Genomic DNA, 26,585 nt, shown 5'->3' with positions numbered 1-26,585 from the left:
AGAAATACATTTATTAATATCTTCATGGTATTAAGCATAAGCTACTTCATATCAATAGCTATAGCCTCCCCTTTAAAAATATATATAAATATTATTTTATTGAAAAGCTTTTGATTAAATATTGGTTTAATTTGTTATTTATCTTTTTTACTTTGGGCTTTGAAATGGTTACTACTTGAAAACAGAAACTTAAGTTTAATCTTTGTTATTTTCTGAACTTAAATATGAACACTTTAGTACCAAGTGGGCATTTTTTTGTAATGAGATAATTATTGTAATGTAATGGGGTAATGGTATTTGGAGTTCACATGGCACTGAACACTCTGCTGGAGTAAGCATTTTGAGAAATACATTTGATGGGGATACATTAGGTTCAGATTCAGATAGTTTGGGCCACTTTCATTTATCAGTGATTTCACTTAACCAACAAACAATTATTCTGGGAAATATATATGGGTACAACACTAAAATTTTCTTTGACTTAGATGAGAAACTCACACATTGGTCGAATAAATTCCGTAATGCTTTTTTCATACTAGGAGGAGACTATTATGTATCAATTAATAATTATTTGGATAGATATCCACCAAAGGGGACTGCGTGTCTTAGCCCTGCACTGTTAGGACTAAAATTCTTCTAAAATTTGAGAATGGAGTTTATTTAAGGAAAGTTGGAGCAGTCTTAGCCAAAAAGAGAAGAGTTGTTGAGGACAGCCTGATCATGGAATTATCTCAAACCTGTAACTTTAGTTGTCTGACTTTGGAGGAGAAATCTGAACATGCAGCTTTGCAAACTAAATTAGATGATTTATACTTATCAAAGCCTAGGGGTGCTTATATAAGATCCAGGAAAAGATAGCTTGAAGAAGAGGAACTCAATTCTGCATATTTCTTTAAGCTTGAAAAGCAGAATTTGACCCTTTCAACAGTTGAGAAATTATGTGTTGATGGCAAAATTGTAAAAGATCCAAAGGATATATATTTCAGTGCCAATTTTTATAAAAATCTTTATAGTTCAAAATGTACAGAGCAGATATCGACTTTGTTTCTGGATTCAGTTAGTAATGTTAAAGCTATCTCTGAAAGTGATAGAATGTGTTGTGATGGAGTTGTTACTCATGAGGAAGAACAAAGCGCAATTAAGAACTTGAAAAACAATAAATCCCCAGGAGGTGATGGACTTGCAGCTGAGCTGTACAAATTATTTGCTGATGAACTTTCTCCTTTTTTAACAAATGTTTTTAAAGAGAGTATTAATAAAGAAGGTTTACCTCCTACGTTAACGCAGGGTATCGTCACACTAATTCCTAAACCAAAGAAAGATCTTACCAATTTGAAAAATTGGCGACCCATCACACTCCTTAACAACGATTATAACATTTTTGCCATACTATTTGCTAAAAGACTTAAAGAATGTTTGGATAGCGTTATAGATGAGACTCAGTCTGGATCTATGAGAGACCGACATAATGAATAACATTAGATTAGTTTTGGATTTATTTGATTATAGCAATTTGGTGAAACATAATAGTTTTATTATTTTCCTGGATTTTTATAAAGCTTTTGATTCAGTAGAACATCATTATATTTTAAAAAAAATACAAAAATATTCACCAAAACCAAACTGTTGCACCGATTTAAAAATAAAATCAAAATCCGGACATACTGTGATGCATGTATGAATTATCATGTTAGACTAAGTTAGTAATGTAATAGCCAATGTTAGCAGTGCAGCATCTATAGAGCCCGAATTTGCTTTTATATAAGTTAACCTTGTTTACGTTACTTTACGACCTGCAACATTTCATGACACATATAACGTTACTTTACTGTAAATCAAAGATTTGACGATGGATTATGTGGGAAGCCATTAGTACCTCCGACCGTGGCGATTATATTAAAAAACTTACTCTCAGCAATGGTGAGATCTTGCCGGATCCCTACGCAATACATGACGATCTTTGGATTGTGGATGACAAGAAGTGGCCAGCAATTGTATGGCCTGATATATATAATTATCTTATTCAGACACCAAGTGTGTAAGAAAAATTATTAGAGCCTACAAATCCCTTGATGCATACAACTACGTGCTATGTGGTCATGTGCAGCTCGTCAAATTATGAATAGAAAGAATATAACATACTTCAACAACTTCCTCCTTCTGTCCCACTCTTCCATTCGCCTAGATTTGGAATTACTTACAACACATATAATTTAAATGAGCAGATAAAACACAACAGATAGGCCTGCATGTAAATAAATTACGCAACAACTCCTTGGCATTTTGACTTAGCGACAACACCACCACTTTGCTACTAGCCTAAACCCTTTACTCCGGTACGAAGACCGCGGGTCTTTTGCCTCCTGGTTGCGTGCGCAAGGAGTGATGACGTCGCTGAGAAATCCATGTATAGATACTGCAAGTTTACATTCACTATGTCGGTTTTCCTAGCCTTCAATGAACAATGTTATAGGACAATGTTGATTAGGATATGAAATAAAAATTAAAGAAAATACAGATCTTTTTTAATTCAAATAGAAAAATATTGTAAATAGCCTACTAGCCTAAATACTGAGATTATGCCTACCATACATCGCCATTTAGCCCAAAATTTTTTGGCCATTGGCCATTGCCCAACTTCCAGCAGGGAGGAAGATCCAGAGGCAGATTTGATTAATGACATGCGTCCGAAATCGCTTATTCTCTTGAGTATGCGATTTGATTTCAGATGCAGCCCAGGGGTCCGTTCTTCGTAGCCTACGTCGCTAACTCACTTAGCTGGATTTGATTGTTGGCGATTTGGCATGATCTTGGATTGTTTGGTTCTTCAACGCTCATCCTGGACTTGCTGTCATAGCAACATGTGCGCAAACTTAAACCTGCTCGGGAGCAGGCTTATTTCATGTTAACAGGATTAGATCCCGGCTTCATAAACGGAGCTGATACGGGAAGTCCAGCGCAGCGCGATAGTGCACTTTCTGAGATGTATATTTTTTCTCGTGATTCGTGAGATTGTCGTTTTTTGTCGCTTTTAGGTTTAAAAAACAGTTTTAGTTTTTTTTGTGGCATTTCCAAGCCACTTAAGACCCGATGTTGTAAAGCAGTTTTTTTTTTTTTTTTTTTAGGCTATCATAATTTTTTTATGAAGATCATACAATCATGACCATGCCGATTACAGTATATATGTCACTCAGGCTTCACTAACGTGATTGGTACCATAGACTATATACCATAGACTGCCATCAAGGCCTCAATGAAGGGGATTATGTGAACAGAAAGGGGGTTCACAATGTAAATGTGCAGCCCAGTTACTATTGTGATTCTTAATATTCCAGATTAGTAATATTATATCAAATAAAAAAAGGCAGTTGACTAAAATCTTCCATATCACAAATGTGAAAGCAAAATGGCCAGGATCTGTGCATGACTTAAGAATTTTCAGAGATGCACATTTATGCACATTATTTGAAAGTGGTAAGAAAAGTTCCACAATTAAATATCAAGCTCACTGTATTACATACACTTATGCTGATCCTAACAGAACTGCATTTTTTGTGATTATGACATGTTCCTGCTTGCAGACAGGTGTTTTATGACCCCATTCCCTGACCCAAACCAGTTACAATGCAGCTCTAGCCAGGACAAGGGCACACAATGAAATGAACTTTGGCTAACTAAAGGGAAGATTTCAGTGTCTGAAAAGTCTGAGGGTTGCACACCTGACAGGGCCTGTGACATTGTTGCATGTGCCATATTACACAACATTGCCACACAAAAAAAAACACACTTTTCATTAAATGTTTAATAAAAGACAAATATGCTTAGTTCCTTGAGTTTTATTTCAATTGTTCTTTGTAAAGAAAAGCCAGTGGCCAAGTGCCTGCAACAAGAGATATTAGACACATGCCTCATGCAACAAATAAAAAGGAAAAGTTGTCTATTCACTGCCCACCTGTAGGCCTATATCTCCTCTATCTGTGCAGACTCTTCTGTAGGCCTTTCTGTAGATGTGGAATCCTGCAACTTATATTATAGCCATAACAACATTATACAAGTATAAATTAAGTAAAGTTATTTATGCACTTGCAGGTAGGCTAGTTCCTCCATATGACAGTTATCTGAGAGGGTTTATTCACTGTCCAGTGCAATGGAAACAAATGGACATTACAAAGTCTTATACTTTCTTTCCTTTGGAAAGTTAGAAAATGTCCACTTACTGCACATATTTCAGCCACCACTTTCTTGGGAACAGATACAAGTGTTGGTGTATTATGTAAAAGTGCACAAAAGAGGAAAACACAATGTCATTACAATGAACTACACTGGGGAAAAATGTGATCAATAACTCATTGCAAAATATTTTTACATTAACATAAGTTTATCAGTTTTCACTTTCACAAGTCAAAGCAATTCATCATTACTCAAGATTTAACAGCTGAAATGACTATACAACCTTAATTTAATGCAGCAACAATTATTTTACAGTGTAGGCTACTAAGATATTTTCTATTTTTTTCTCAGCCTTTTTCTTGGTTGCTTTTATAAACATAACACCATTTATTTAACAGTGCCTTTTATAAAAGAGACTATAATATTTTTGTACTTCACTTTTATTTGTTCCCATGTTCTAGTGTGGTGACTGACATTACAATGCACAAAGTAGCCTAATTAAGCAATTATTAAAATACAAAAATATAGGCTAATAAGTGATAAAAACATCTAACATGGCCACTTCTAACGGATTTAAATTGTCTGCTACTTTTTGCCAGCCCTCTCTCCTGGCTTTTGCAGACTTTGAGGTGTTCCCTGGCGTTTTGATTAAACATTAAAATGCCGAATAAACTTCGACTAGACTATTAGTTCTTGCTCTGCTGAGGAGAAAAACTGAGCGCGCTCTTTGGCCACGCTGAACAGCCAATAGCAGCGTTGCTGATCAATGTTTCTACTATCGATACATATCCCCTTTTAAGCCAGCGCGTGAACGCGCAGTTATCTCAGATGTCCAGCGATACTAATCATATCCGGCAAGTGTGTTCGAAGAACCGAGTTAGCCAGATCATGATTCGCACGATGATATCATCTTGGATGTGTCATTTGATCTCGGATGTAATAAGCAACGTACGAAGAACGGGCCCCAGGTTTGATAAGCAGAGCAACACAGAGTGCAGGAAATGAGGTTATACTTATATGATGCCACTTGGAAATATTATAAGGAAACATGGAATTAGTTTCCATTGTTATGCTTATGACACTCAAATATATATTTCATCACGACCAGATGAAAACGCTAAATTATCCAAATTGACAGAGTGTGTTAAAGATATAAAAGATTGGATGACGCGTAATTTTCTTTTATTAAATCTAGACAAGACAGAGGTATTACTTATCGGTTCAAAAAACCGCCCACAGAACCTCTCACAATACAACTTTGACATCGTAGGATGTCCTGTTACTTTATCCTCTACAGTAAAAGACCTGGGTGTTATACTCGATTGTAACCTGTCTTTTGAAAATCATATTTCATATGTTACAAGAACAGCCTTTTTCCACCTTAGAAACATTGCTAAGCTACGTAACATGCTATCAGTTTCTGATGCAGAAAAGTTAGTTCATGCATTCATGACCTCGAGACTAGATTACTGTAATGCTTTATTAGCCGGTTGTCCTGCATCCTCAATAAACAAGCTACAGTTAGTCCAAAATGCGGCTGCTAGAGTTCTTACTAGATCAAGAAAATATGATCATATAACACCGATTTTATCATCACTGCATTGGTTACCTATAAAGTTCCGTATCAATTACAAGGTATTGCTACTGACTTATAAAGCCCTAAACGGCTTAGCTCCAGTCTATTTAACGGATCTTCTATCGCCCTATAATCCATCGCGCGCTTTAAGATCAATAAATTCGAGGCTTTTGGTCATACCTAGGATATCCAGATCAACCAAAGGAGGGAGAGCATTTTCACATTTGGCTCCGAAACTCTGGAATAGTCTTCCTGATACTGTTCGTTGCTCGGACTAGCTCTCCCAGTTTAAAACTAGATTAAAAACGCATCTTTTCGGCCAGGCATTCATATAATATTGTTAATCTTATAGTTCAAACTACAATCCGGCCTCTAGTTCATAAATGCCAGAGGAGAACTGGCCCCGACTGAGCCTTCTCCCAAGGTTTTTTTCTTTTTTTCTCCATTAGGTCACTTGATGGAGTTTTTTCGGTTCCTTGCCACTGTTGCCTTTGGCTTGCTCAGTTGGGGATATTTTGGGGATATTTAATTTTATTCTATCAATCAATAAATTCCACTAGAAACAAACCTTGTTGTATTATTTTATTTTAATTTAATACTGTGAAGCTGCTTTGATACAATCTGTATTGTGAAAAGCGCTATACAAATATACTTGACTTAGTGACATCAGACCAGCAGAGGGCGCCAGAGACTGTGAGGAGAAACAACAAACTGTGTTCAAAACATTCATGAAACGAGCTGGGGCCTGTTTCAGAAAGGAGGTTAAGTGAAAACTCTGAGTATGTTAATCCTGAAATGAGGGAAACTCTGAGTTTTCTGTTTCAGAATGGGAGGTATGATAAACCTGAGAAAGCAGAGTAAGTCAAGCCTGTTTCAGAAAGAGAGGTAACTTATGCTCAGAGTCAGTTACCATGGTAACTTACTCTGTGAACCTAACCTGGTCGGGAGCAGGTTTTCTTCAGTAAACCCAGAGTTTCTTTCGGTCTCCTCCCCTTTTTTAAAGAGGAAGTGGTGTTTAAACACCTCATTGCACCTTTCAAACACCTTTCAGTACATTTTTATTAAACTGTGGCATTTACTGGAAATCACTGAACATCTGTGCAACAGAAGTTGATGGACCGTCCTCCTGCTGTTCTTCCACACTCTGGGGGCGGGGGGAGAGATAAGAATACCTGTTTATACTTAGATTTAAACTTAGATTCTATAGGCTACTCCACATAAAAATGTGAATGTGTAGATTGTTTGATGTGTAGACATATAATGTTAACATTACCTCTGTAGGCCTCTCTGTGGCAGCAGAAACTCTTTATCCCCATCGTCCTGTGAAGATGAGCATTTGATTGAGTACACTTTATAACACTATTTGTCATAATTTCTGGTGTATTGAGTAGGCGACTTAAAACTGCCTGCGGTTCTGTTGGGACAGGAGGCTCCAAAAGACAAATATTACCATCAGAATCTATTGGGACCAACAATACGGTGACGCATTGCTGCCACATACATATTATTTTTTCCCCTCAATTATGTCGTAATAACGAGATCTTATGTCGTTTTAACGACATCTTTTTCTCGTAATAACGAGATCTTATGTCGTTTTAACGACATCTTTTTCTCGTAATAACGAGATCCATATGTCGTTAAAACGACATCTTTTTCTCGTAATAATGAGATGCTATGTCGTTAAAACGACATATTTTTTGCCCTTATAAGGACATGTGTAGTCATGTACAAAATATGCTTTATCCACATAAAATTGACAGCCTATCGCGCCTTTATCACACTTTTACGTTCAAAAAGCTTAAGCAAATAGTAGCAGCCCCCAATCAGGCAAAATTAATCAATGAGGCCCTTTTTTTTAAATATATTTTATATAGGCCTATAAGTTTTTTTTTTTTTAATATGATATATTAGGCTATATAATAAGATTTATTTTGTTAATAGGCTATATCTTCATTACCTAGAGATATAATTAAACAAAAAGTAGTCAAAACACATCTAACAGAACATAGCCTAAGTTGTTTATTTTTTTACAACATTGTGTTCTTATTTTGTTTAATTAACGAAATGTCAATCTTCGTCTTTATAACAGAAGATACAATACAATACAAAAATCTTCAAGATGTATAACGGATTGTCACCTTATAAACAGTCCTTTGGAATGGAATAATAAACCCTTATAATAAAGAAAAAGCTTCAGTGATAAAGATAAAATGCTGTACACACAGAAAAGCAGATGAGCCCAGAATATGAACGCAATGCATTTAATTATACGTTAAGCGGTTTCCTTCCATAGAAACCCTTTATTATAAAGAAAATAAAGGTGGCTCTTAACGTGTCTTTCTATGGGAGGATGGGATTGCGGTGCACAGCAAATCCTTTAAATGGTATTCAATGCAAAACAAAAATGAAAAATAGTAGGAGCCAATAAAATAAACAAATTATTGTGGCATTAATTAGCCCATAAACAATATTTATTTTAAAGCCTAAACGAATTTGTTTAAAGAAAAACACCAGCGTTGGGCGTTTATCTGTTGGCTAAGTGTTTCAGCTGCCCTTTTCAAACTGGCGCAAGAAAATGCAATAGAATTTGATTTGTTAAACATGAAGAGGACTTATCAGTCTGGCATGGCCGCTCGCTCTAACGTAACCTAAATGTTTGCTATTATTAAGCGCATATCCGAGTGTTTGTGCGGAGTGTGGAGCGCGCACTGCATGACATGGATGCGCCGGTGCCATCACTCGCATTTTCCTATCAACAGTGGAAACAACTTAAAATACTCTATCATTTCTGGTCATACAGAAAATAATAATACATCAGTCGCAACTACTTTTATTTGTGTAAACTCACAACAACAAGCAAACGTTGTGCTTTTGTAAAATAAAAGAAAACGAACAGGGCGCGCTTTCATGATCTGTGAATTGGAGCGCGTCTCAAAAATGAACTGAAAAACAGTGTATAGACAAGCCTCACAGACATGAGAAATATAACTAACTATATAAAGTTTATTTAAAAAATGTCCACCAACGAAAAAAATCCAATCGAAAGCAAATACGGTACCATCTGATTATGTAATCCTGTCCGTATGAAAGGCGCATCTAGGCAGCGGAGATGTATGGAGATACGTTTGCAGGGTGCCTAACAGCACTGATTTAGAAAAGACTAGTTCATTAATAAACAATTAAAATGCTTCGTTATTTTTTTCAGACACATTTATTATATCATTAGCCTACTTTTGCCAGTGCTTTGCGGCAAGTTTTGCACGCGCTTGAGCGCGGAATATGCTATAGCCATATATAGACCCAGGATTTAATATAAACGTGTGATTAGTCCTAATTGCTTAAATGAATGACTACTAGTCTAGAAAATCCTTTAGTCTATGGCAACTCTAATCAATAGCCTACATTTAATATTTGACATTATTTAATTAGTAATTAGTATCCAGCTCTTTACATTAAATTAGTTGAGTTAGCATAATTAGTTAATGAACTAATAAAATAATAAAATAAAGTTTAAATTAAGATAATACCGGTAACCATATATTTCTTTATTCCACCACCACACAAAGGACTGTTTATAAGGTGACAATCCGTTACATGTGAAGATTGTATGGCTGTATCTTGAAGATTTTTGTATTATTGTATCTTCTGTTATAAAGACGAAGATTGACATTTCGTTAATTAAACAAAATAAGAACACAATGTTGTAAAAAATAAACAACTTAGGCTATGTTCTGTTAGATGTGTTTTGACTACTTTTTGTTTAATTATATCTCTAGGTAATAGAGATATAGCCTATTAACAAAAATAAATCTTAGGCTATATATAATATTATATTAAAAAAAAACTTATAGGCCTATATAAAATATATTTAAAAAAAAGGGCCTCATTGATTAATTTTGCATGATTGGGGGCTGCTACTATTTGCTTAAGCTTTTTGAACGTAGAAGTGTGATAAAGGCGCGATAGGCTGTCAATTTTATGTGGATAAAGGCATATTTTGTATATGACTACACATGTCCTTATAAGGGCAAAAAAAAGATGTCGTTTTAACGACATAGCATCTCGTTATTACGAGAAAAAGATGTCGTTTTAACGACATAAGATCTCGTTATTACGAGAAAAAGATGTCGTTTTAACGACATAAGATCTCGTTATTACGACATAATTGAGTGGAAAAAATAGTATGTATGTGGCAGCAATGCGTCACCGTACAACAACAATCCTAACCCAAAGTAAAAAAATGGAAATATCAAAAATAGCCTATATAAAAAATAACACATATGTAAACCTCTTACATTTTATGAAGGCCCTTGGATCTTTGGGACTGGCTCTGAAGTCCGTCCAGGAATTCCCTCAGCCAAAAATGCTGCTGCACTGCTAGACACTGGATGCTTTAGTTATTTAATATGTCACGTTTGTAAAGTCAGGTAGCCTACACCCATGATATGCTCAAGCCTTACCTGATTGAATTATGTTTTTATATTTAATTTTCAGCTGCTGCCATGTTCTTTTAATGCCTGCAGGATTGCACCTACATGAAAATTAAAATGAAGTTGAATAACATACTGTTCTTCCAGTTTCACCTCTGATATTATAACAGTTGGGCAAGTTACTTGTATTACTAACTACAAATGACATCTTCAACAGTGTAATTAGATTAATGTAATAATGACTATCTTTAGAAATTATTGGTCTACTTATTACTAATTATTAAATCCCATATCAACCTCAACCACTTGAACAATACAAGGAGAGACAAGAAACAGCACTTTTAATGCTTTCAAATAAACAATCAATTGCATGAATTATTCTTGAATTTGACCAAAGTGTGTAGAGGGAGAAGGTTACATTAAAAATATAACTTTTAAAAATGTATGTTAAATAGCCTATACAGAATTGTTCTATAGTCTAATACAATTACATCAGATTTAACTTTAAATTACAGAAGAATTAAGATTAATCCCTTTAATTAAATTACAGTATTTAGATTACGTGGTAATTAATTACACCCATCACTGTATAACAGTAATTAAAATGTGAAGAAATATGAAGACCTCTTTTTGTCTGGTGCTGTTGCCATGGTGACTCATAATATCTGTGCTCCATTGATAATGGCTTTTTATAGTTGTGGTGCACGAGCTTAACTCAGAGTCAGTCAACTCAGAGTTGATTGAACTAACTCATTTCAGCTGTTCTGAAACAAAAAACTCAGAGTTTCCCATCTCAGGGTAAGTCAACTCAGAGTTCAAGTTTTAACTCAGAGTTGGTTGAACCTCCTTATTGAAACAGGCCCCTGGAGACTTAATAAGAAGAATGTAAACACATACAATCTCTCTCTATTGTGAAGCGTTTGTCTGTTATTCTTTTCTTAAAAAGACAAAGTCCTCTTATCTGGCAGCTCTTCATTTTTGATCCACTTTAAAGGGTCAGAAACAGCATTGATTAACAACACCAGAGCTCACACTAACCCTGACTGTACAGTGTAAAACAAAACAAAAAACATTTTGTAAAAACAATATTTAGGCATTTCAAATTCATAATCAGGGACAGTGTGCAAAGTTGTGCGACACAGGTTTTTTATTATCTTTTAGTCATGGACCCCAATCCTAAAATTTATAAGTAAATATAGACTTATAATAGACTTATACAATTTTAAGTCTAAAAATTACTTTCTATCAAGTTACATTTATTATATATATATTCAGCTCACTATAATGTTCTGTTATATGTATTTTTTAATAGATTTTGTATTATGTATATTTTAATATTTTAAATATTAATAACTAACTAATATTTGTAATTATTTTAATTACATTTTTATTTATGTTATTGAAATTTCTATATTTATTTTAGTGTATTACTTATTTATTTTTTGCCTTTTTTTAATAGACTTTTCCACAGACCCTGTCACTCTTGCGATCAGGTCCCTGGACCCCAGTTTGAAAACTCCTGGTCTAACACAATTTTATATCATATATTATATAGAAAAGTTCAACTATTAGACCTGTTCCTAAGATCAACAAACCACAAGAGCTTGATGACTATACCTACCAATCTCATTAACCTCTCTGGTGTCTAAATGCTTTGAAAGGCTTGATAAAGGTATGTAATGCTACTCAACACTTATTCAATCTTTTTCAATTCACTTATTAGTCCAATAAGATAGTAGATGATGCAATTCTAACATTGTTGCATCTTGTTTACTCACATCTTGAGGTTTACAAAAATCATGTGAAAAATGTAAGATAAAAATAATAGTCTCTAAAACATCTCACTGTTACTGATTTATCGTGCAGCTCAAAGTATTCTGGGTAAAATTTCTCTACAGTCTATTCTGAAACATCAACACAGTTTCACTGATGATCCAATATTAACCCAAAACCCAGGATAGAGCGTCTGAGTGAATGTGGTCTGGACTGTGTGGATGAGGCTCATTGTGTCAGAGACGCTGTAGAAGGACAGAGTTCCTGCACTGTGATCCACATACACTCCTATTCTTCTGCTGATGGACTTTACAGGGAGAGAAGTCTCTATATTATTGTGCCAGAATGTGTAACTGGAGGAAGAGCAGTCCAATCTCCAGGACTGATCATTACATCCAAACACACACTCATAACTCCCTCCCTTCCTGCTGATGCTCTTATATGACACTGATATACACACATATTCCCCACTCCACTCAATCTCCCAGTAACAGCGTCCACACACACTCTCTCTACACAACACCTGAGACCACCACTGATCAAATCTGTCTGGATGATCAGGATACGACTGTTGTGTGTTAGTGTTAGTAATCACTCTGTTCCTCTCAGACAGACTGAGGCGTGTATTCACTGTGTTCAGATCCAGAGTCAGCTGATGGGAATCTGATGGAGAGAAAACACATCAGAATCAGGAATTATGAATCTGTCTGATCTTTTAATGTATCTGAACAATGTATCATCAGTGTCTCAGTGCAGCTGATCAGATATCCTGTGCAAATCATCATTTACATGATCAATTATAAAACTCTTCTATCATGTTTATTTCTCCTTCTACAGGAAGAACATGAACACATTCAGTGAGTTTTTCTGCTTGTTTCTGAGTGACTTACATTGTAGGAAGTCGTTCCTGGTCTTGGGATTCATGTTGGTGAATGCGACTGTGGAAATAAACAGACATGAACAGTGTGAAGAGAAATGACAAGATAAAATACATCCATTTCTAAGACATTTCTAATCTGATATTAGATGATGCAGGACTCATTTCTGAGAACAGAAGAATCTCCAGATGCCTCATATATAAAACACACGTAACGGATTCAATCCTAAATTCCAATGGATTTCATTCTACGTCAAATATGTATTTATTACTTCTAAACCATCAAGGGATGTTTGTGGCTGTTCTGTAGAGTTGATGCACATGAATTAAAGATGAACTGTGATTTATAAAGTGGGATGCGTTTAGGAAAATTATTTGTGCGTATGGCTGTTTTATAAATCATAGGAACATTTCAGAAACTGTTGTACGTTCATATTTCGGATCATTCTACACACGTCTGTATAAACGAGGCGCAGGACTTTACCTCCGTCTGAGATCTTCTTGAGCTCCTCTTTGCAGAAATCCTCCAGTTTGTCTCTCAGCTGACGGACAGATTCTCTCACGCCATCAAAAGAGGAGAGAGAACTGAAGGAAACGTCGGGTTCGTCTGTAGATTCAGGAGGTGCTGAGAGAGACTGGAAACTCTACAGAAAACAGAAATCAAAACTCATCATCTCCACACTTCAGCCAATAACCTGCACTATATCAGATCTGAGCGGCTCTTGTTGACTTCACTTCTCTTCAGTGACTCGCTTCAATCCAGCACTTTCACACAATCAGCACATTCTTCTCATATTCATCATTTAATGCTACAAACTCTAGTGTTTGACACTTACACTCCTTGTGAAAAAGAAAGTACCGTACTTTTAACAGAAATAATATACCTTAAAAATATATAAGTGCAGATTGGCTTTAATGTTTTCAGAAACTGAATGTTATTTGCAGTTAAATGAATGTGGTTTAGTTTAATGTTTTTATTAAATGCAAATAGCTGAGCTTTAGAGTGTTTTTTTGCCCTGCTTAAGTTAGTCTCATTCTGCTCTCATGAAATGTTTCTCTGTGAGTCTCTTGCTCAAGTCCACTATGATCCAGTTCTTCTAGATCTCTGTACCTGCAGGAACTGGATGTGATGGTGTGTGTGTGAAAGCTGCTCCAGCTCAGCGTCTCTCCTCCTCAGATCATTGATCTCCTGCTCCAGTCGCTCCAGTCGTTCTTCAGCTCGACTCACTGCAGTCTTTTCCTGATCTCTGATCAACTGTGTCGCCTCAGAGCGGCTTCTCTCAATGGAGCGGATGATCTCAGTGAAGATCTTCTCACTGTCCTCCACTGCTGTGTGTGCAGAGCGCTGTTACACACACATCACAATCACACAGTGAGTTCAGTGAGTCCAAACTGAGACGTCTCACACTTCTCTTCTTCTCCAGACTCACCTTATGAGACTCCACAGCCTCTCTCAGCTGCTGAAGATCTTTCTGTCTCTGCTGGATTCTCTGACGGATCTTCATCTGCGTCTCCTTCAGCTGTTTCTGGAGGACAAACCAATAACAGCAAATGACACATAAAACTACTATCACAAAAAAAAAATTAAAGTACATAAATCCAGAATTGAGTGGTTAAAGATCCAGCACGGTAAGGATATAACATAGGTTCAAACCACAGATTAATTTCCTGAAATGAGATTATGAATGAATATGAAGCCAGTGTCAACATTATTTCAAATATGAATACTTCACGCTAAAGTTTTAATTCTGTCATCATCATTTACTCGCCCTCATGTCGTTCCAAACATGTAAATTTCTGTCTATTGCGGGACACAACAGAAGATATTTAGAAGAATGTCTCAGCCATAAATATGGTGATGCATCAATAACAACAAAACTCACTGGTTCTATCATGATGTCATGACACAAGCACCAGTGAAGTTTGATGTTTCTGATGTCACCATATTTAATTTTTATGCTCTGTATAAATGAGTTGATCAGTGATTTGATTTGTGAATCAAAATTAGTCTCCTAGTTTAGAAAAATACACTTGACTTTAGCATACTTATGGAAATAATATAGTTTAAAAGAACAACTTAAGTGCAAACTGAACGTAATGTTTTCAGACACTGCATGATATTTACAATTAAATGAAAATGTATAACAGATTAAATTTATATTAATAGGTTAACTTTAGAGTGTTTTTTGAGCCTCTTAAGTAGGACTTTGACTAATGGTTAAAGATTACTGACAAACATTTATGGTAAATGTATTTAAATATATTTGTATTTGCACAATTGTAATGATGAAGTTGCACTTTAGTAAATTTAAAATATTAACTTTAAATATGATATTGAACAACTCACTACAGTTAACATTATAATCAAGTACTTTACATGAGCTTCAGTATGTCAGTCCACACATCAAAATAAGTGCACTTCTTTAAAGCACGACAAAAGCTCATTAAACTGAAATATTAAATATGATTAAAATGTCCTTTAAAGTAAAAAATAATATTATATAGTATAATTTAATATTATAACTTTTTATAAGTGTACTTAAGTTTGTTAAGAAACAATCATGTGCTCTCTTTAAGTGCATTTACGTAGCCTTTTATTTCATGAATATTATATTATCTGCAAGTACAGGTTTAAAAAAACACTTTTAAGATTTGAAGTACATTACAAGTGCGCATTCAATACAATTAAGTGCACTACATTTTAAAACCACTGGAGTTGTTTAAAATTTGAACTTTTTCTCCTTTTTGGAGCTTGAAACTTTTGTACTTTCAATGTTTAGGCTAAAATAGAAGAGACATTCTTCAGAATATCTTATTCGAACCGGTTTGGCATGACAGTGAGTAAATGAAGAAAGCACTTTCATTTCTGCGTGATCAATCCCTCTCAGTTCATACCTGTTTCTCTGTCCTCTGTGCTGCAGTTGATACAGTTTTGTGGTTTTTATGTTCATACTCTTTACATCGCAAACAAATGCATTCTTGATCAGTGACACAGAACATTTCTAGCTCTTTATCATGTTTACGGCAGATCATGCCCTGCAGTCGTCCAGTGGCATCAATCACTTTGTGTGGTTTACGAGAGTGAAATTCCTCATGACGGTCAAAATGAGTTTGACAGTAAGATTCCTGACACACCAGACAGGACTTGACGGCTTTGTATGTTCTTCCAGTACAGACGTCACACTCCACGTCTCCAGATCCAGCGTAACAGTCAGCAGGAAGTTTAGTCTTCTTCAGTTTCTCCACCAGTTCAGCCAGAATGGTGTGTTTAGCTAAAGCAGGTCTTGGACTGAAGGTCTGTCTGCACTGAGGGCAGCTGTAGACTCTCTTCTCATCCTCCTGATCCCAGCAGTCTGTAATACAGATCTTACAGTAACTGTGTCCACAGGGAATGGCCACTGGTTCCTTCAGGAGATCCAGACACACTGGACACGTGAACTCATTCTGATCCACTGAAATTCTGGCTTCTGCCATTTTACTGCATGAATACAGAGAGACACAAACACACAACAGCTCAACAACACTTCAGTTTCTGTTTCTCTGAACTGAGGAGTTGAAATAGTTTCCTGCTTCTGTGTTTGAGTGACGTGTGTAAAAGAGGCGTGTCTAAAGCAGTTTAATTCCTCTTTCCTGCTCAAAGGTGAGCCACTTTCCAGCTGTTTATGTGCTCTTCAAGTGAAGTCGAAAATATCATTCTGAGCACATGAATGACAGGGCAAAGTTGTATTAACGAATAAGAAACTGAATTCTAGATGACACGAGTTGTGACATTGTTAGGGGTGAAAATACTGATCTATAAGTGTTATGTCAGTGTTATCTATAATATTTATATTTACATATATAGATCAGTGGCAGGGTACCCACTCTCCTCTCTGTTTAGTTTAGTTTTCCCCGATATTGATTTAACTAGCAAGACCTTCATCTTTAATATTAGTTCCTTGATGTAGAGAATGTTTTCACTAGTCATATATTTGTAGATCATTCAGATTTCACTGCTTCAGCCAGCACACTCAATACTGAATTGAAATTCAGCTCTCTCAACGCTACCAAAATTAGAATAAAATGCTTGACACATTATCACATGCATAACTGGACAGTCCACACTAAAATGAAAATTGTCCTCATTTATTGACTCTCATCTGGTGCCCAACAGGAGAATGTTTAGGGGTCATTCACACAGAACGCGTTTTGCCCTGATAAATGTGAGATGCGAGCAGTGGAATAAAAAAAAAGAAGAAAAAAAAATATCTTGGTACACTTAAAAAAAAAAAAAAAAAACTTATTTTAACTTTAGTGCCATATTTTTATAACAGGGCGTCATGCCTGAAACATGGCAAAAGACGCGAGACGGTCAAACACGTTTGTCAAGCACATTTTCTTAGAAAAAAACATGGAAAAGGAGAAATATTCCTTTAAAGATAACTGGGATTTTCAATGTGCAGTGATCACCAATTGTAAAAAAAAAAAAAAAAAAAAAAAAAAACTGTCTTTTATGATGTATTGATTACAATACACAGTACAGTATAACATGTTTATTTAACCACAAGAAACAGCCATCACATCCCTTTGTCAGGGCAGCTCAGTTTCCTGAGAGACAGCTTCAGAGAGACAGACCAGCCCAGGACAGCACGTGTGTAGCTAGACGACAAATGGACGAGTCAGTGACGGGGTGGTGTGTTTGCAGGCTCAGAGCCTGTCAGAGTTCAGTCAGAGTTCACCATCCAGTCTCTTGTGGACCAAGTGGTCATTTTAAAGGCATTATTTGTTTTCTTCAAATTCCTTTAATCTTTTTTTTTTATATAAAAAACAAACAAAACAATGACTGACAGGTAACGACTGAAGAAGTAAAGAGCCAGCGCAGATATTCACTCCAGCACCACAGTGCCTCCTGCTGCTTCAAGTGCTGCTTTCAGCTTCTCTGCCTCGTCTTTAAACACGTTAGCCCGGATCTCCTGAGGTAGGGACTCCACAAGCTTCTTAGCCTGTGATTGGGAGAAAAAAAACAGTAATGAAGGACATTACATCATGATCCAAGCCATAAATCTCATTAATGGGTAGCAGAATCTAGTGAAATGCATTGCTGTCTGAAACCTTTTCACATATTAAAAACACACACCAGAGCAATGGATAAAGAATATTGACAGTGGCATGAATTCCGTATGCTGCTTCAGTATATGTAGATATGTTTCATAAGTTTTAAAGACTTTCATTTGCAAAAATACATTCAATAAATGCGAAGTGTCAATATATGTAGCATTGACCCTTCTTCATAACCTCTGCGATTGACTCTTGCATACTGGATATCAGCTTCTGGGCCAAATCCTGACTGAAGGCAAATATAGTTTATAATAATAATAATAATAATTTGTTACATATAGCGCTTTTCTAGGTACTTAAAGTGCTTTTACATATGGAAGAGCAAATTGTGATATTGTTTTTCACAATTTGTGGGCTTCTGCTTGTGCACTCGCCTTTTGAGGATTGACCGCAGGTTCTCTATGGGATTAAGATCCGGACAGTTGTCTGGCCACGGATCCAAACTTTCAATGTAATGATCTCCAAGCCATTTCATGGTGCTCCATGAAACTGGAAAATGCACTGATCATCATTAAATTGCTCCTGGATCGCTGAAAGTTGTTGGGTCATTCATTGTCAAAATCAACCAAATTGTCAAAATTGTCATTTTGACCCCCTCTACAAAACTGTGAATTACTCACTAAATATACATTCATGAAATGTAATATTTTGGCTTTCTTCTTAATTTATGCATTTCTTCCACCAGAAAAAAAAGATCAAAATCAAAAATTTTAGCCGAGGACCTCTGGTTGAGTTGACAAGGAATGTCCCAGTTGTTCTTGCGGGACGTTTTGATACCATTCTTTATTCCTGGCAGTGTTTTTGGGCAGAAGTGTGGCACGACACAGGACCCATGGTAGCGTTCACCTTTTCTTCTCCAGATGTCCCAAACAGTGGGAACGGGGGTTCTTCAGAGAGAATAACTTTGCACCAGTCTTCTGCTGTCCAGTCCTTATACTTCCTGCAGAAGTTCAGGCTTCTTTGGTGCCCTTCTTGACACCAGGCCCTTTTCCCAAAGGCTTGCACTCACACTAACCTGCTGCCAATATTGAGCAGCTCTGCACTGGTGGCGACACGATTCCAGAGCCGACTCCTCAAGGGGAGGCAGTCCTGGACACTCTGGGACGTCCTGAAGCCTTCTTCACTGCAGTTGAACCCCTCTCGATGAAGTTCTGGTGATCTGGTAAATGCTTCTTTCAGGTACAATATTCTTTGTGACTATTTCCTTGCATGTGAGGCCGTTGTGATGCAAAGTGATGGTTGCACTTCTTTTTTTTGGAGGTAACCATTGCTAACACAAGAACACAATGATTGGACACACTGAATGACAGTGATATCACCTGACTAGTACTCGTTCACACTTTCCCATGTGCTAATATGAATAGTGAAATGATGTTAGCTGGTCATTTTGTACTGGGGCAAAAAACAGTGAAATTTGGGTTTTAGTGGTAATTTATTTATTATGGCCAATTAAGCTTTTGCGAATGCATTCAATCACTCTGCACAATAATCTAGAAACAATGTGCATCAACACTCCAACAACTGAAGCAGCAAACTTTGAGAACCACAACATTTGTCACTGCGAATACTTTTGACTAGACAGCAACTAACTGATGTGCGCCAATAAGAGACTTAAAGATGTTTAGATTAGTTTTTCTGCCACAGAGGCCTATAAAAAAAACATTCCCATGTCATTCACCTGTGAGTTAATGTAAAAACACTGTACCTGTACAAGATTTATTCCCTCCATGCAGTTCTTCACTTCTTTAATCAGTTTGACTTTATCAGCCGCCTTTAGTTCTGTCAGTTTGACTGTAAAATGTGTTTTCTCTTTCTTTGCAGGTGCCGCGTCCTCCTCTACCGCCTGCAAATTCAGTTAAAACATTAGAGGGGAAAAAAAACTCACTAACAAAACTGTTACATGGCACTTTTTCCACAAAAAGGACAAAATATGATTTTAAACTCTTAAAATGGAGTTTTTTCAACAGATGGTCAGTAAAAATATGAGACGTTTTATTTTTTATACATTTATACAAAGGGGTTTAAACATTTTTGGTTGTTGTAAAATGGCAACATGGAAAAATGGTAAAATGTAGTAAAATGGTAACCATTTGACCAAAAATTGGGACGCATCTAAACGGAGCTTAAAACCTTGATTTGTGCAATATACAACATTTAAGCAGTAATGGTAAAATTATATGAACACATAATTTATAAATAAGAAAAAAAAAACACTACACCAGAATGGGTAATAGAGAGTGAAATTTTTAAATATTAACAGAATTGCACAACTAATGTGGGACACAGCTAATTATTTTTTTCTGGGTATTACACTTATTTTTAATGACATTTAAAATCATAAAACAGAGACAGTTGAGAAAGTCAAGACCTCTTAAGACAAAACCCATTCTCCATGTTGTCATTTCATGCGTTTAAAACTACCTTCTGTCCAGGCTAGGTTAATTAAATGTTAGATAATAGACCTTATTCACAGCAGCGCCATCTTTGGTTTTTAATGGTAATGAAAGCGAGGCTGTGAGGGACAGACATGCATCTCTTCAATGGGCTGTACTGTTATTTAATGTGTTTTTGGATTGTTCTGCTCATGAAACACTGGAAAAACATCTTTCCATGAAATTTCAATTGACAAAAAACAGAAAAATGTCAATTCACAGGACATGGGAGTATATCTTTACCTCAGCTGCAGAAGGCATTGCTGCCATTGAGCCCATTGCCATCATTCCAACATCCTGAATGTTCAACGTTTTCTGATGGGAGAAAAATACATATACGTCAGTCAATATTCACAATCATTTTGCAGGCGATTTTAAATTCAGCAACATCATGAATATAGTGAAGAATTTTATTTGACCATGAAGTTTACAAAAGATGATGTCTCTAATAAGACTAATTTTGCAATCCCTTCCTGTCTCGCAATTATTAAAGAGTTAAAACTTTTGATCGTTTGGTTCTTTTCTGTGAATCAGTTCAAACAGCCCATATACTTTACATAAAAAAATACTCAGTTATACTGAATAACAAAATTATAATCAAGTATATTACATTTGCTTTAGTATGTTATTCAACTCATCAAAATAAGTGCACTTCTTTGAAACACGACAAAATATTATTAAAAATTATGATTTAAAATGTACTTTTAATTAGACATTATTTACAATGTGCATTTTTAAAGGTTCAAGTATGTTAATGAACAGTCATGAAAGTGTGCTCTTTTTATGTGCACTTAAATGACCTTTTTCATTAATATTATAATATCTACAAGAAGGTTTGCAAAAATATACTTTTAAGATTTGAAGTACACTACAAGTGCACATCCAGTACAATTAAGCGCACTACTTTTTGTGTCATCACTCAAAAACGTTCACATTATTCCCAGTTAAAATAAACGTAGGCAAACAATGTGTATTGTGTGTCATATGATATAAAAATATGACTGTATATTAATTAAAATGATTAAATATCACTCATCCTTCTGTTCATTTAGTGGGAAACATAATTTGACTATTTCTACTGTATTTTATATCACACACACACACAGTGCGCTGTACCTTTAGTAACTCGTTGAGGTCGGACACTTCTATGAGCGTGAGGTTGGCGATGTCACTGACGAGCTGTTGGATTTTGGGCGAGTATTGCTTGGGTGCCCCATCCAGATTATTGTTCATGAGTCTAACATCCAGCCACGCAAGAAAACATGTAATCTACCTGAGGGAATAATATGCTCAAAAAACATTTCTGATTATTATTAATGTTTTAAAGCTTTTAGAAAGTACATAGAAAGCTTTTGTAACATTATCTTATCTGTCACTTTTGATTAATGTAATGCATCCTTGCTGAATAAAAGTAGGCAATTACTTTCTTTATTTTTTTTCCCAAAAAATAATCTTACTAACCCCAAACTTTTGAACTGTAAGCCTAGTGTATAATGTTAAAAAAGCTTTCTATTTTAGATAAATGCTGTTATTTTGAACTATGGTTTGTTTGTAATGTGACTTTTTTCATGTATGACATTAAAATTATTTTTAGAATTAAATACATAAATAGGTTAAGCAATACAAATGTGTTTATGTCTGATAACCTTTTAAACACAAACTTAACTGCAGACACTGAAATGACGTACACTGTGTGATACAGTACAAATATTTTGAGTGTCCCTCATTTTCCTATAAATAACCACGATTGTCCCGCATTTTCCTTTTCTGAAGTTGGCAACCCTAACTGTCACACACACACATGCAGGAATACAAACAAACGCAAGCATGCACACACACTGACATCCACACGCACAGACACACACACAGACACACACACATACAAATCCACATGCACAGACACACACACAAACACACACGCGCACACACATGTACGCTCGCATACATACACGCACAGACACACACACACACACAGACACACACATACACAAACACATACACACACACACAGACAGACATGCACATACTACTACTTTTTTTAGGTATATACATAAACACGCAATACAGCCAGATTGCTCCACGTCATTTCTTTTTGTGGAAAGCCAGTGCAGGCCTGAGCGGCGGTCATATTTTGTACCGCCATGCGGTACATCTAGTTAGTTTATGTGTTCCCTGGGAATTAAACCCATGACCTGCGTGTTGCTAGTGCTATACTTTTACCAGTTGAGCTACTTTTAGGGGATTGTTTTTTTGTTTTGTTTTTTTGCCCTAGATCCTCCAGATCACATTAGCAACCATGTATAGCAATGCCCTGGAAACCAACACAGATACCTGTGCCTATCAGCCGCAGGGTCAACTCTATTACAGTTCTGATGTCACGTAGCCTGGAATTGCTCTGGGTTATAAAAAAAAAAAAAAAAAACGAGTGTCTTTGCATATAGCAGGTAAATGTTAACTCTTTTCAAACATTTTGTAGATTACTTCAGAATTAGCTGTTCTATCTATTTTTGGTTTTCATTAAATTATATAACATTTTTAGTATTGAAGTTTTAAAATATCCCTTTGACTTGCATTGATGCATTCAGGTTTAAAATATGATAGGGATGATTCTATATTCCGAGCTGGGAAAGTTACTTTTAAAAGTAATGTGTTACAATATTGCATTACTCTCTAAAAAAAAGTAACTAATTACATTACTTAGTTACTTTTTTATTGAAAGTAATACATTACGTTGAAAAAATTAAATACAAATGTGAAGTTTATCTAAAGCTTATTACCGGTAGTATAGTTGAATTGGATCATTGAAGGTCAACAGCAAAGACATTGATTAATAAAGTGAAATTCAAGACATTGATTTATAAAGTGAGGTCAGAAACAGCATTGATTAACAACTTCAGAGCTCACACTAGCCCTGACTGTACAGTTGTGTAAAAAAACAATAAAAACAACATTTAGGCATTTCAAATTCAAATGTAATCAGGGACAGTGTGCAAAGTTGTGTGACACAGGTTTTTTATTATCTGTTAGTCATGGACCCCCAAATATGATCACCCTCACGTGAGGGACCCCCATCCTAAAATTTATATTATAAGTCTAAAAATTACTATCTATTAAGTTACATTTATTATATACACTACCAGTCAAAAGTTTTAGATCGGTAAGATTTTTAATGTTTTTCAAAGAATTATCTTCTGCGCACCAAGGCTGCATTTATTTGATTAAAAATACAAACAAAAACAGTAATTATTGTGAAATATTATTACAATTTAAAACTGTTTTCTATGTGAATATACAGTAAAGTGTAATTTATTCCTGTGATCAAAGCTGAATTTTCAGCATCATTACTCCAGTCTTCAGTGTCTCATGATCCTTCAGAAATCAGTCTAATTATATGATGATTTGATGCTCAAGAAACATTTATGATTATTATCAATTTTGAAAACAGTTTTTTTTTACATTTTTATTTCATGATGCTATGACGAATAGAAAGTTCAAAAGAACAGCATTTATCTGAAATCTAAAGCTTTTGTAACATTAAACACTACCCTTCAAAAGTTTGGGGTCAGTTTAATTTTATTTTTGGGAGAAAGAAATAAAATAAATCAATATTATAAAATTGATAATTGTTTTCAACATTAAAAATAATAATTAATGTTTTTTGAGCATAACATCAGCATATTAGAATGATTTCTGAAGGATCATGTGACACTGAAGACTGGAGTAATGATGCTGAAAATTCAGCTTTCATCAGAGGAATTAATTAAATTTTAAAATATATTAAAATAGAAAACAGTCATTTTAAATTGTCATAATATTTAACAATAATACTGTTTTTTATTTTTTTATTGTTTTTAATCAAATGCAGCCTTGGTGAGCAGAAGAGACTTCTTTTAAAAACATAAAAAATCTTACCGATCTAGAAATTTTGATCAGTAGTGTATATATATTTTCAACTCACTAATGTACTGTTAGATGTATTTTTAATGTAATTTTTATTTATTTATATTATTTATTACTTATATTTATTTGAATATTTTCAATAGATTAATATAACTAACTAATATTTGTCATTATTTAAATGACATTTGTATGTATTATTTATTTTATTGAAATTTATATATTTATTTTAGTCTTATTTATTTTACCTTTTTTTAAAGACTTTTCCACAGACCCTGTCACTCTTGCGGTCAGGTCCCCAGACCCTGATTTGAAAACCCCTAGTCTAACACAATTTATTTTAGTCTTATAGAGTTGTTCTTAATGTTACCTGCACAACTGTTTGAGGACTTAATACCAGTATGTAAGCAAGGGTTATGTATGTGAACTGGTAGGAAAAATAAGACATTGGACAAGTGTTATGGCAACATTAAAGGCACTTTCTCTGCCTCCACGTTGCCTCCATTGGCAGGATTGGATCATAACATTGTTAATCTTCGACCCAAATATCAAAGACATTGTGGGAAATCAAAAGACAGGTTAATGTAGATAAGGCCTTAATTGTCCCCAGATTTTACTTTGCTGTTCCAAACATCTTTAGATCAGCACATTTTTCAACTTCAACTATTAGACCTGTTTTTAGTTCCTAAGATCAACAAGACCACAAGAACTTGATGACTGTACCTACCAATCTCATTAACCTCTCTGGTGTCTAAATGCTTAGAAAGGCTTGATAAAGGTATGTAATGCTACTCAACACTTATTCAATCTTTTTCAATTCACTTATTAGTCCAATAAGATAGTAGATGATGCAATTCTAACATTGTTGCATCTTGTTTACTCACATCTTGAGGTTTACAAAAATCATGTGAAAAATGTAAGGGAAAATCTCACTGTTACTGATTTATCATGCAGCTCAAAGTATTATGGGTAAAATTTCTCTACAGTCTATTCTGAAACATCAACACAGTTTCACTGATGATCCAATATTAACCCAAAACCCAGGATAGAGCGTCTGAGTGAATGTGGTCTGGACTGTGTGGATGAGGCTCATTGTGTCAGAGACGCTGTAGAAGGACAGAGTTCCTGCACTGTGATCCACATACACTCCTATTCTTCTGCTGATGGACTTTACAGGGAGAGAAGTCTGTTTGTTATTGTGCCAGAATGAGTAACTGGAGGAATAGCAGTCCAATCTCCAGGACTGATCATTACCTCCAAACACACACTCAATAGTCCCTCCCTTCCTGCTGATGCTCTTATATGACACTGATATAAACACACCACTATTCCCACTCCACTCAATCTCCCAGTAACAGCGTCCACACACACTCTCTCTACACAACACCTGAGGCCACGTATCAAATCTGTCATGTTCTAGTGTGGTGACTGACATTACAATGCACAAAGTAATTAAGCAATTATTAAAATACAAAAATATAGGCTAATAAGAGATAAAAACATCTAACATGGCCACTTCTAACGGATTTAAATTGTCTGCTACTTTTTGCCAGCCCTCTCTCCTGGCTTTTGCAGACTTTGAGGTGTTCCCTGGCGTTTTGATTAAACATTAAAATGCCGAATAAACTTCGACTAGCCTATTAGTTCTTGCTCTGCTGAGGAGAAAAACTGAGCGCGCTCTTTGGCCACGCTGAGCAGCCAATCAGCGTTGCTGATCAATGTTTCTACTATCGATACATATCCCCTTTTAAACCAGCGCATGAACGCGCAATTATCTCAGATAACTCAATCCAGCGATACTAATCATATCCGGCAAGTGTGTTCGAAGAACCGAGTTAGCCAGATCATGATTCGCACGATGATATCATCTTGGATGTGTCATTTGATCTCGGATGTAGGCTAATAAGCAACGTACGAACGGGCCCCAGGTTTGATAAGCAGAGCAACACAGAGTGCAGGAAATGAGGTCATACTTATATATGATGCCACTTGGAAATATTATAAGGAAACATGGAATTAGTTTCCATTGTTATGCTGATGACACTCAAATATATATTTCATCACGACCAGATGAAAACGCTAAATTATCCAAATTGACAGAGTGTGTTAAAGATATAAAAGATTGGATGACGCGTAATTTTCTATTATTAAATCCAGACAAGACAGAGGTAGCCTAATACTTATAGGTAACCGCCCACAGAACCTCTCACAATACAACTTTGACATCGTAGGATGTCCTGTTAATTTATCCACTAGCTACAGTAAAAGACCTGGGTGTTATACTCGATTGTAACCTGTCTTTTGAAAATCATATTTCATATGTTACAAGAACA

General features: G+C 35.5%; 3 protein-coding genes across 3 annotated transcripts in view; all 3 read right to left on the bottom strand.

The window, feature by feature from the left end:
* Window positions 1–10,636: 10,636 nt before the first annotated feature.
* LOC311093513 (tripartite motif-containing protein 16-like) lies at window positions 10,637–16,403 on the bottom strand. Its single transcript, XM_084130978.1, has 6 exons — window positions 15,722–16,403; window positions 14,257–14,352; window positions 13,938–14,171; window positions 13,311–13,470; window positions 12,840–12,887; window positions 10,637–12,612 (listed from the first exon to the last, which is right to left on the bottom strand). Exons 1-6 carry the CDS (start codon window positions 16,298–16,300, stop codon window positions 12,089–12,091), a joined length of 1,641 nt encoding a protein of 546 aa, XP_083987104.1. The 5' UTR covers window positions 16,301–16,403; the 3' UTR covers window positions 10,637–12,088.
* Window positions 16,404–17,343: 940 nt separating this feature from the next.
* Window positions 17,344–23,996, bottom strand: LOC311093616 (large ribosomal subunit protein bL12m-like). Its single transcript, XM_084131145.1, has 4 exons — window positions 21,472–23,996; window positions 20,599–20,670; window positions 19,629–19,766; window positions 17,344–17,808 (listed from the first exon to the last, which is right to left on the bottom strand). The coding sequence occupies exons 1-4, from the start codon at window positions 21,586–21,588 to the stop codon at window positions 17,692–17,694; spliced, it is 444 nt and encodes a 147-aa protein (XP_083987271.1). The 5' UTR covers window positions 21,589–23,996; the 3' UTR covers window positions 17,344–17,691.
* A 612-nt stretch (window positions 23,997–24,608) lies between these two features.
* The window catches only part of LOC311093521 (tripartite motif-containing protein 16-like protein), a 141,894-nt gene continuing 139,917 nt past the window's right edge, over window positions 24,609–26,585 (bottom strand). The window contains exon 7 of the mRNA XM_084130987.1: window positions 24,609–25,639. Coding sequence (XP_083987113.1) covers window positions 25,253–25,639 — 387 coding nt within the window. The 3' untranslated portion in view covers window positions 24,609–25,252. The remainder of the gene's footprint in view (window positions 25,640–26,585) is intronic.

This window comes from Abramis brama (assembly GCF_963993115.1).
Source record: "Abramis brama genome assembly, chromosome: 1".
NCBI classification, from domain to species: domain Eukaryota; kingdom Metazoa; phylum Chordata; class Actinopteri; order Cypriniformes; family Leuciscidae; genus Abramis; species Abramis brama.
Note: the sequence above shows the minus strand (reverse complement) of the source record. Positions and strands in the feature narration are given on the sequence as shown.

Excerpts from the sequence above, each read along its gene's own strand:
- LOC311093616 (XM_084131145.1), bottom strand. The coding sequence starts at position 21,588 with ATGAACAATAATCTGGATGGGGCACCCAAGCAATACTCGCCCAAAATC. Across the intron at positions 20,671-21,471 it reads ACCTCAACGAGTTACTAAAG|AAAACGTTGAACATTCAGGA; the intron begins GTACAGCGCACT and ends TTCTCCCATCAG. Across the intron at positions 17,809-19,628 it reads AGGGAATAAATCTTGTACAG|GCTAAGAAGCTTGTGGAGTC; the intron begins GTACAGTGTTTT and ends TCCCAATCACAG.
- LOC311093513 (XM_084130978.1), bottom strand. The coding sequence starts at position 16,300 with ATGGCAGAAGCCAGAATTTCAGTGGATCAGAATGAGTTCACGTGTCCA. Across the intron at positions 14,172-14,256 it reads AGGCTGTGGAGTCTCATAAG|CGCTCTGCACACACAGCAGT; the intron begins GTGAGTCTGGAG and ends TGTGTGTAACAG. Across the intron at positions 12,888-13,310 it reads CAAGAAGATCTCAGACGGAG|TCGCATTCACCAACATGAAT; the intron begins GTAAAGTCCTGC and ends TTATTTCCACAG.